The 11,351-nt window shown below is 43.6% G+C and overlaps 1 protein-coding gene across 2 annotated transcripts; it reads left to right on the plus strand.

Annotated features, from left to right (window-relative positions):
- The first annotated feature begins 1,490 nt into the window (after positions 1–1,490).
- Positions 1,491–4,174, plus strand: LOC108408441 (uncharacterized). Of its 2 annotated transcripts, none has more exons than XM_037008518.2 (3): positions 1,491–1,668; positions 2,188–2,260; positions 2,649–4,174. In XM_037008518.2, exon 3 carries the CDS (start codon positions 2,671–2,673, stop codon positions 3,988–3,990), a length of 1,320 nt encoding a protein of 439 aa, XP_036864413.1. In that variant the 5' UTR covers positions 1,491–1,668; positions 2,188–2,260; positions 2,649–2,670; the 3' UTR covers positions 3,991–4,174. The 2 variants fall into 2 exon arrangements, with proteins under 2 accessions (XP_036864413.1, XP_036864412.1); XM_037008517.2 differs by having other exon boundaries at positions 1,493–1,656.
- Positions 4,175–11,351: the final 7,177 nt, after the last annotated feature.

The raw sequence follows: 11,351 nt of genomic DNA on the forward strand, positions 1-11,351 counted from the left end.
TTTTTCTTCTAATATAATTTAGAATTTTTTGAATTCCAAGCTTTTGTGTGCATGTCAAAAAATAGGAATGAAAGCTGTTAATATGTTGGCTGCATTAGCAAAGGAACTTAGCAAACAATTATTGATGATGGTTTAAAACCAGCATCATCAGGTAATTAAAACAGAAAATCTGTTAATACTAAGAATGATTTTATTAGTTTCATAAAATTCATGGAATAATAATAACTTTTTCATTTTATAGTTTCATAAAGTTCATGGAATAATAATACTAAATTTTTTAGAAAACTTATACTGATGAAAGGGAAACATCCAGCCTTGATATGAATGGCATTGTGAATTCAATTGAAAAATCAACATTAAGGCTGAAATTGTGAGGTAGTGATGTAGAAACATTGTAGAAAGATCAATGTTTCACTAAATTAAGAAACAGCAGAAATATAATTAGGATTGGTTGTGTCACACAGATAATTCATAATCATGTAAACACGATGTGGTATTTTGCAAATCAAAGTAGATATGGTAGTTTCCCATATTTACACAAACACTCGTACACACATAGATACTCTGTGTGCGTGTGGAGGGGGGTATGTCTACACTGTAGCAGCTATAATATGGGCAATTTTCCAGTGTTGGGTTGGATGGTGGTTTCCCAAACGTGAAACAACAAAAAAAGGGGGGGGGGGGGAGGGAAGGGAAGGAAGAGGGGCAAGTATGGGTTCCCGATAAGAAGAGTGTTGTGAATCAAGGGTTATGATGAATACGTGCATCTGAGGTCCATATTTTTAAATGTTTTAATGCTTTCTTTTTTAACTGTGTGACATTCTCTCTAGATGAGAACAGGTCAAATGTTGGAATGTAAGTTTCCAATGTGGAAATTGGTGAAGGAAGAAGGCGAGAAGGAAGATGATGAGATCAGTTCGGGGCATGTGGATTTTGAGGCCCCTCAGGGACGTTCAGACAGTGTGTTCAACAGACAGTTGGCAAAGAGGGTCTGAGGTTCAGGGAAGGGAAGAGCCTGGACAAGCAGATTTGTGAATCCTCTATGCTTAGCAGGAAATGAACAGAGGTGACCCAGGGAGAGAAAACAAGTGGGCTGGGAAGAGGGGAGGCCCAGCCACACCACTAAAGGCGGCAAGGCAGCTTCCTGGCGGGCACTACCACCCCGGCTCTGGATTCAGACAGAGCCGGTCTTGAAAGAGGGCTGTGGGGCTCTGGCTGAGCGCTCTTGGGGAAGTCGGGTAACCTCCCTGTGACCACGCAGGCGACCCTGGGCATCTCGGAGGGATGCTGTGAGCGGAGCAGAGAGGCGGGTAAAGCACCTGTGGTCGGGAAGCCACCCCGCTCCCGCTCTCTCTGTGACTTGCCCTTTGCCACCCGCCCGCGCCCCGCTCCGCGGCTGCCGGGTCCCTCGGGGATGGGGGTAAAGGGGCGGGGCGGGGGCCGAGCTCGGGTGACGCGGCGCTCACGTGACCGGCCGGGCGCCGACGTGGGCAGCAGCCCCCGCGCCCGCCCGCCCGCCCGCCCTGCGGTCCGGTCGGTGCGCCGTCCGCTCCCGTCGCCCGCGCGGAACCAGCTCCCTGAGCTGCCCGGGCGGCGGGCGAGCGGCGAGCGGGCTTCGGCGAGCCCGAGGAGGCGCAGGCTGCCGCGGCCCCGCAGGTCAGTGTGGAGGTGGGTGCTGCCGGCGGCCCGGGGCAGGGGCAGGGGCGGGGGTGGGTGCGGGTAGGGGCCCGGGGCGGCGGCGCGGGGCAGCGGTCCCGGAGGCTGGAGAGGAGGGGGACGCGGGCAGGTGGGGGTGGGCCGCCACCTCGACGCCCCTCCTCTGCGCACTCCATCCTTTCGCGAACCTGAAATGAGCGGGGGTGGGGCGGGAGCCCGCAGTGCGACAGTGAAACGTAGACAGAGCCTGGAAATAACCCCCTCTGGCGCTCCGCACCCCGAGGAGTCGGTGACCTCCGCGCAAATGGGGGTGGGGGCGGGTTGCCCGCAGGGTTGGGGGGCACAGAGACCCAACCCGTTTGGAATGCATCCAGGTCTGGAGCCCAGGGCCTGAGTGGCATCTGGTGGTGTCGGTGGGCGGGAGGGAGGTGGGAGAGGGAAACGTTGGATGAGGAGGGGTAGGGAATTAAGAAAGGGACCTCAGTTCATGCGTCCATCGAGCTCCCAGCCCCTTCCCTTGTATGTCTGTAGGTCTGCGTGACTGTTGTTCCCGGCATTCTGCGAAGCTAGAAAAGGACGAGGAACCTGTCCAGAATCCCTGCAGGTCAGTGAAGAAACGGGGAGGGGCCCTGAACGGGGACCCAGATTGGTAGGGAGTGTGGAAGATAAGGGCTGGGCAGAATGTGGGACCCCACTGCCCACCTCCCAACACATTTACATACACTACGCCATGCGCCATGCTGAGCAAATGTAGAGAAAATGACAGGGCCTTCTAGAGAGAAATGGTTGGCTCACAGTGCGTGGGAGGGATGGGGGGGGTGGGGATGGGTGAGCAGAAGGCATGCTTGGAGGCTGGGCCTGGTAAGGGAAACACTGACCAGAGGGGACATGGGGATACTCTCTGGACCTGCATTCCACCCACAAGCCCTCAGTCTCCCTGATCTCCTCTTTGTCTTCTCTTTCTCTCCACCCCACCCCACCCACAATGCCAGGAAAAGAAGGGAAAATCTCAACATGGAAAAACTCTGCAATGAAAATGAAGGAATGCCTGAGAACCAAGAAAAGATGGAAATCAAAGAACAGTCGCAGGATGCAGGAAAACCAGAAGTAGCTTGTACTCTAGAAGACAATGAAAAGTTGAAAAGCGAGGGAAAGACAGAAGTTGAGGAAATGCTAGTGGATAAGGAAAAGCCAGAAAGTGCAGCAAAGCCAAAAGAAGAAGGAAAGCCAGAGAGTGAGGGAGAGCCAGAGAGCCAGGGAAAGCCAGTGATCCTGGGAAAGTCAGTGAGCCAGGGAGAGCCAGTGATCCACGGAGAGCCACAGAGCCAGGGAGAGCCAGTGATCCACGGAGAGCTAGTGAGCCAGGGAGAGCCAGTGAGCCCAGGAAAGTCAGTGAGCCAGGGAGAGCCAGTGAGCCAGGGAGAGCCAGTTGGCCAGGGAGAGCCAGTGAGCCAGGGAGAGCCAGTAATCCGTGGAAAGCCAGAGAGCCAGGGAGAGCCAGTGATCCATGGAGAGCCAGAGAGCCATGGAGAGCTGATGATCCAGAGAGAGCCAGTGATCCAGGGAGAGCCAGGGATCCAGGGAGAGCCAGTGATTCAGGGAGAGCTAGAGAGGCAGGGAGAGCCAGTGATCCAGAGAGAGCCAGTGATCCAGAGAGAGCCGGTAATCCAGAGAGAGCTGGTGATCCAGAGAGAGCCGGTGATCCAGAGAGAGACAGTGATCCAGAGAGAGCCGGTGATCCAGAGAAAGTCGGTGATCCAGAGAAAGTCGGTGATCCAGGGAATGCCATTGATCCAGGGAATGCTGATGATCCAGGGAATACCAGTGATCGAGGGAATGCCAGTGAGTGAGGGACAGCCAAAAGAAGAAGGAAAACCAGTGATTGAGGGAAAGCCAGAGATAGAGGGAGAGCCAGTGAGTGAAGGAAAGTTAGAGAATGAGGAAAATCCTAAAGAAGAAGGACAACCAGACAGGGAGGAAAAGCCAAAAGAAGAGGAACAGCCGGCCAGTGAACCGAGGGCTGCTGGAAAGCGCCCAGCTGGGGATGATGTACCCAGGAAAGCCAAAAGAAAAACCAACAAGGGGCTGGCTCAGTGCCTCAAGGAATATAAGGAGGCCATACATGATATGCATTTGAGCAATGAGGAGATGATAAAAGAGTTTGATGAGATGGCTAGGGTGGAGGACGAGGTGAAGAAAACCAGGCAGAAATTGGGGGGTTTTATGTGGATGCAGAAAAGTTTACAGGACCCCTTCCACCCAAGGGGCCCCAGGGAACTCAGGGGTGGCTGCAGGGCCCCACAAAGGGGCTTTGAAGACATTCCCTTTGTGTAGTGCCCCTAACAGGCATTTGCCAGGCCCTGTGCTTAATCCTTATGCTAATACTTCGCTTTAGGTGTCATACTTGTTATCAGTAGCCTTTTGACCCAACTAAAGCGCTCTATCAGTTGGGATTTTCACCCATGTGCATTGCAAAGACCTTATGATTCTTGGAAAAATAAAGCAGCGTATACTATCATCTACAGAGTTGGTCCACTTTTGTAAAAAGCATAAATTTGTATAAAAGTTGAAAAGCGATGCACAGGAAAAATGGAAAATTTTGTTCACTAAAAGGTTGAGTGGTTTTGTGAACTGTGAGATTTTGGTTGATTTATTTTCTTTGCTTTCTTTCTACTCATCTGTTCATTTTTTCCTAAAGAATACAAACTACTTTCTTATAAAGAAATACTAAAATGTAAAAAAAGGAAAAGACTACATTAAAAGCAATACAAAGAATTGCTCAGTGAGTTTATGAAGGCAGTGGAGGCACTTAAAATTCTTGCTGTCATTACTTAAAATGGTATATAAAACTCATATTACATCTGGGGCTTACATCTAGAGGAATCAACCTAGCAATTAACATCCACTGCTGTAAAGACAGTCTTTTCATCTTTTTATCTGTGAAAAGGTAATACTACTTGTCTCACAGGATTGCTGAGTAAATTAGATGAGGTACTGTGTATGTGATTTGTGTTGGGCTGGCTTCTAATTTTTTTTCCAACACTAGCAAGACCAGGACTCCATCAGACACTTGGAAGAGGGTAGAGGTACATCTTTTCTGTGCCGAGGAGTATATCCAGGAAGACAGGTGGGTACCACCCTCCCCTGGGTACTGCCATATCTACTGGGCACTATGTGCCGTCTCATGAGTCCTGCACCCTCCTAAAGCCCCAACTGCTACTGATGGGCTGATGTCCTCAAAGTGACAAAGACCAGTTGATTTCCCTGGAGTTCACACAGTAAGTCCCAAATCTGCTCTGCCCCATGACACCTACAGAAGTGAGGATAAAGCCCTTTATCTCACTTTAGAGTTATACTTACCCAAGTGGGTAACACCTCAGTGATGCCTTGGCCCTTAATGGATTTCAGATTTTTTAGCAAAACAATCCTTTCTGTGTTTGCTTTGTAAGTGGTGCATTTTTGCATATAGTCATCCTTCCACCAGATTCAGTTATGGGAGGCTGGGATAAAATTTGGCATGCACTCTTTTTCTCATGTCAGTGTGTTGTCTGCTTGATTCTTCTTTCATAGAGGAAATTATCTCCTAGGAAACTACTGCCAGGTCCCACCTTACAAGGTTAGCACAGCTACCCACATTGTGGTTTTTAGAGCATTGCTACTCAAATAGTGGCCTAGGGACTGGCTGCACCAACATCACCTGAGAGAGAGTTAGAAATGCAGAATCTCGGGTCCCCATCCCAGACCTGCTGAATCAGAATCTTCATTTTAACAAGATCTGCAGGTGCTTCCTGTGAATATTGAAGTTTGAGAAGCATTAGTTTATAAGCAGACTATTTGGCCTCCCCACTCTCACCTTCACCTGAAATATGTGCCCAGAAGGATAAATAATGTATGTGCTACATAAGACACACATCACAGGTTATTAAATAGACCTCTACATTAGTAGAGCCTGAAACAAATTCAGTGAGTCAAGACATGTAATATTTTAATGAAGTGGAATAGATAGAACTGATTAGAGCCAAATAGTAAACACTATATTACAGGCAGGCAGTATTGTTTGGTGAAATTTGTGTTTCAGTTGAGTATATGTGTATGTTTGTACCCCCTGAGTTGTGATGAAAAATGTATTTCTGATTGTGAGCTGAAGTTTTAAAAAATTTGAGAGACATGCATTGGACTCTATTTCTCAAAGCACAATGTGTCCTCATCATGGTACGTCTAATGCCTAGCACAGTGTCTGACAAGTAATAGGTTCTTTTTTTTCTGCTTTAATCTTTATTATGTCCCTCCTTCTACTGACTTTGGGCCTCATTTGTTCTTCCTTTTCTAGTTTCATTAATTGTGAGTTTAGACTGTTCAATTGGGATTAATCTTCTTTCCTGAGGTGGGCCTGTATTGCAATATATTTCCCTCTTAGCACAGCCTTCACTGCATCCCACAGATGTTGTGGTGTTGAATTATTGTTGTCATTTGTTTCCATATATTGCTTGATCTCTGTTTTTATTTGGTCATTGATCCATTGATTATTTAGGAGCATGTTATTAAGCCTCCATGTGTTTGTGGGTTTTTTCGTTTTCTTTGTGTAATTTATTTCGTTTCATACCTTTGTGATCTGAGAAGCTGGTTGGTACAATTTCAATCTTTTTGAATTTACTGAGGTTCTTTTTGTGGCCTAGTATATGATCTATTCTTGAAAATGTTCCATGTGCATATGAGAAGAATGTGTATCCTGTTGCTTTTGGATGAAGTGTTTGGTAGATGTCCGTTAGGGCCATTTCTTCTAATATGTTGTTCAGTGCCTCTGTCTCTTTACTTATTTTCTGTTTGGTTGATCTGTCCTTTGGAGTGAGTGGTGGGTTGAAGTCTCCTAAAATGAATGCATTGCATTCTATTTCCCCCTTTTCTTCTATGTTAAAAACCTTTTTACAGTGGAAAATTCCAGACATTTACTATTTAAAGTGAACATCATTATCCAGCTTCAAAAACAGTCATTCCTGCCAGTCTAAAACTTCATCCACCCTCTCCCAATTATTATTATTCTTTTTTAATTATTTTTATTTTGGTATCATTAATCTACAATTACATGAAGGACATTATGTTTACTAGGTTCCCCCCTTCACCAAGTCCCCCCGACATACCTGTTCACAGTCACTGTCCATCAACATAGTAAGATGCTGTAAAATCACTACTTGTCTTCTCTGTGTTGCACAGCCCTCCCTGTGCCCCCCCAACACTATGCATGTTAATCGTAATGCCCCCTTTCTTTTTTCCCGCCCTTATCCCTCCCTTCCCACCCGTCCTCCCCAGTCTCTTTCCCTTTGGTAACTGTTAGTCCATTCTTGGGTTCTGTGCTTCTGCTGCTGTTTTGTTCCTTCAGTTTTCTTTTGTTCTTATACTCCACATATGAGTGAAATCATTTGGTACTTGTCTTTCTCCACCTAGCTTATTTCTCTGAGTATAATACCCTCTAGCTCCACCCATGTTGTTGCAAATGGTAGTATCTGTTATTTTCTTATAGCTGAGTAATATTCCATTGTGTATATGTACCACATCTTCTTTATCCATTCATCTACTAATGGACATTTAGGTTGCTTTCATATCTTGGCTATTGTAAGTAGTGCAGTGATAAACATAGGGGTGCATCTGTCTTTTTCAAACTGGAGTGCTGCATTCTTAGGGAAAATTCCTAGAAGTGGAATTCCTGGGTCAAATGGTATTTCTATTTTGAGCATTTTGAGGAACCTCCATACTGCTTTCCACAATGGTTGAACTAGCTGACATTCCCACCAGCAGTGTAGGAGGGTTCCCCTTTCTCCACAACCTTGCCAACATTTGTTATTGTTTGTCTTTTGGATGGTAGCCATCCTTACTGGTGTGAGATGATATCTCATTGTGGTTTAATTTGCATTTCTCTGTTGACAAGCGATGTGGAGCATCTTTTTATGTGTCTGTTGGCCATCTGAATTTCTTCTTTAGAGATCTGTCTATTCAGCTCCTCTGCCCATTTTTTAATTGGATTATTTGCTTTTTGTTTGTTGAGGCGAGTGAGCTCTTTATATATTTTGGATGTAAACCCTTTATCGGATCTGTCTTGAAAATGTTCCATGTGCATATGAGAAGAATGTGTATCCTGTTGCTTTTGGATGAAGTGTTTGGTAGATGTCCGTTACTGTAGGATACCTTTTTGTTCTATTGATGGTGTCCTTTGCTGTACAGAAGCTTTTTAGCTTGATATAGTCCCATTTGTTCATTTTTGCTTTTGTTTCCCTTGCCCAGGGAGATATGTTCAAGAAGAGGTCACTCATTTTTATGTCTAAGAGATTTTTGCCTATGGTTGTTTCTAAGAGTTTTATGGTTTCATGATTTACATTCAGGTCTTTGATCCACTTGGAGTTAACTTTTGTGTATGAGGTTAGACAGTGATCCAGTTTCATTCTCTTACATGTAGCTGTCCAGTTTTGCCAGCATCATCTGTTGAAGAGACTGTCATTTTGCCATTGTATGTCCATGGCTCCTTTATCAAATATTAATTGGCCATATATGTTTGGGTTAGTGTCTGGAGTCTCTATTCTGTTCCACTGGTCTGTGGCTCTGTTCTTGTGCCAGTACCAAATTGTCTTGATTACTGTGGCTTTGTAGTAGAGCTTGAAGTTGGGGAGTGAGATCCGCCCCCCCCCACTTTATTCTTCCTTCTCAGGATTGCTTTAGCTATTTGCGGTCTTTGGTGTTTCCATATGAATTTTGGAACTATTTGTTCCAGTTCATTGAAGAATGATGTTGGTAGTTTCATAGTTTCATAGGGATTGCATCGAACCTGTATATTGCTTTGGGCAGGATGGCCATTTTGATAATATTAATTCTTCCTAGCCAGGAGCATGGGATGATTTTCCATTTGTTAGTGACCTCTTTAATTTCTCTTAAGAGTGTCTTATAGTTTTCAGGGTATAGGTCTTTCACTTCCTTGGTTAGTTTTATTCCTAGGTATTTTATTCTTTTTGATGCTATTGTGAATGAAATTGTCTTCCTGATTTCTCTTTCTATTAGTTTATTGTTAGTGTATAGGAAAGCCACAGATTTCTGTGTGTTAATTTTGTATCCTGCAACTTTGCTGAATTCCAATATTAGCTCTAGTAGTTTTGGAGTAGATTCTTTAGGGCTTTTTATGTGCAATATCATGTCATCTGCAAATAGTAATAGTTTAACTTCTTCTTTACCAATGGATTCCTTGTATTTCTTTGTTTTGTCTAATTGCCGTGGCTAGGACCTCCAGTAATATGTTGAATAACAGTGGGGAGAGTGGGCATCCCTATCTTGTTCCCGATTGCAGAGGAAAGCTTTCAGCTTCTCGCTGTTCAGTATGATGTTGGCTGTGGGTTTATCATATATGGCCTTTATTATGTTGAGGTACTTGCCCTCTATACCCATTTTGTTGAGAGTTTTTATCATGAATGGATGTTGAATTTTGTCGAATGCTTTTTTAGCATCTATGGAGATGATCATGTGGTTTTTGTCTTTCTTTTTGATGATGTGGTGGATGATGATGGATTTTCAAATGTTGTACCGTCCTTGCATCCGTGGGATGAATCCCACTTGGTCATGGTGTATGATCCTTTTGATGTATTTTTGAATTAGGTTTGCTAATATTTTGTTGAGTATTTTTGCATCTACATTCATCAGGGATATTGGTCTGTAGTTTTCTTTTTTGGTGGGGTCTTTGCCTGGTTTTGGTATTAGGGTGATGTTGGCTTCATAGAATGAGTTTGGTAGTATTCCCTCCTCTTCTATTTTTTGGAAAACTTTAAGGAGAATGGGTATTCTGTCTTCTCTATATGTCTGATAAAATTCCGAGGTAAACCCACCTGACCCGGGGGTTTTGTTCTTTGGTAGTTTTCTGATTACCACTTCAATTTTGTTGCTGGCAATTGGTCTGTTCACATTTTCTGTTTCTTTTTGGGTCAGTCTTGGAAGGTTGTATTTTTCTAGGAAGTTGTCCATTTCTTCTAGGTTTCCCAGCTTGTTAGCATATAAGTTTTCATAGTACTCTCTAATAATTCTTTGTATTTCTGTGGGGTCCGTCGTGATTTTTCCTTTCTCATTTCTGATTCTGTTGATGTGTGTTGACTCTCTTTTCCTCTTAATAAGTCTGGCTAGAGGCTTATCTATTTTGTTTATTTTCTCGAAGAACCAGCTCTTGGTTTCATTGAGTTTTTCTATTGTTTTATTCTTCTCAGTTTTATTTATTTCTTCTCTGATCTTTATTATGTCCCTCCTTCTGCTGACCTTAGGCCTCATTTGTTCTTCTTTTTCCAATTTCGATAATTGTGACATTAGACCATTCATTTGGGATTGTTCTTCCTTCTTTAAATGTGCCTGGATTGCTATATACTTTCCTCTTAAGACTGCTTTTGCTGTATCCCACAGTAGTTGGGGCTTTGTGTTGTTGTTGTTGTCGTTTGTTTCCATATATTGCTGGATCTCCATTTTAATTTGGTCATTGATCCATTGATTATTTAGGAGCATGTTGTTAAGCCTCCATGTGTTTGTGAGCCTTTTTGCTTTCTTTGTACAATTTATTTCTAGTTTTATGCCTTTGTGGTCTGAAAAGTTGGTTGGTAGTATTTCAACCTTTTTGAGCTGAGGCTCTTTATGTGGCCTAGTATGTGGTCTATTCTGGAGTATGTTCCATGTGCCCTTGAGAAGAATGTATATCCTGTTACTCTTGGATGTAGAGTTCTGTAGATGTCTATTAGGTCCATCTGTTCTAGTGTGTTGTTCAGTGCCTCTGTGTCCTTACTTATTTTCTGTCTGGTAGATCTGTCCTTTGGAGTGAGTGGTGTGTTGAAGTCTGCTAAAATCAATGTATTGCATTCTATTTCCTCCTTTAGTTCTGTTAGTATTTGTTTCACATATGTTGGTGCTCCTGTATTGGGTGCATATATATTTATAATGATTATATCCTCTTGTTGGACTGAGCCCTTTATCATTATGTAATGTCCTTCTTTATCTCTTGTTATTTTCTTTGTTTTGAAGTCTATATTTTCTGATACTAGTATTACAACACCTGTTTTTTTCTCTCTATTGTTTGCATGAAATATCTTTTTCCATCCCTTGACTTTATGTCTGTGCATGTGTTTGGGTTTCAGGTGAGTCTCTTGTAAGCAGCATATGGATGGATCTTGCTTTTTTACCCATTCTATTACTCTATGTCTTTTGATTGGTGCATTCAGTCCATTTACATTTAGGGTGATTATTGAAAGGTATGTACTTATTGCCATTGCAGGCTTTAAGTTTGTGGTTACCAAAGTTTCAAGGTTAGCTTCTTTACTATCTTACTGTCTAACTTAACTCACTTATTGAGCTATTATAAACACAGTCTGATGATTCTTTATTTCTCTCCCTTCTTATTCCTCCTCCTCCCTTCTTCATATGTTGGGTGTTTTGTTCTGTGCTCTTTTTAGGAGTGCTCCCATCTAGAGCAGTCCCTGTAAGATATTCTGTAGAGGTGGTTTGTGGGAAGCAAATTCCCTCAACTTTTCTTGTCTGGGAAGTTTAGTCCCTCCTTCATATTTAAATGATAATCGTGCTGGATACAGTATTCTTGTTTCGAGGCCCTTCTGTTTCATTGCATTAAGTATATCATGCCATTCTCTTCTGGCCTGTAGGGTTTCTGTTGAGAAGTCTGATGATAGCCTGAT

This window comes from Manis javanica, chromosome X (genome assembly GCF_040802235.1).
Source record: "Manis javanica isolate MJ-LG chromosome X, MJ_LKY, whole genome shotgun sequence".
Classification (NCBI taxonomy): Eukaryota; Metazoa; Chordata; class Mammalia; order Pholidota; family Manidae; genus Manis; species Manis javanica.

Excerpts from the sequence above, each read along its gene's own strand:
- LOC108408441 (XM_037008518.2), top strand. The coding sequence starts at position 2,671 with ATGGAAAAACTCTGCAATGAAAATGAAGGAATGCCTGAGAACCAAGAA.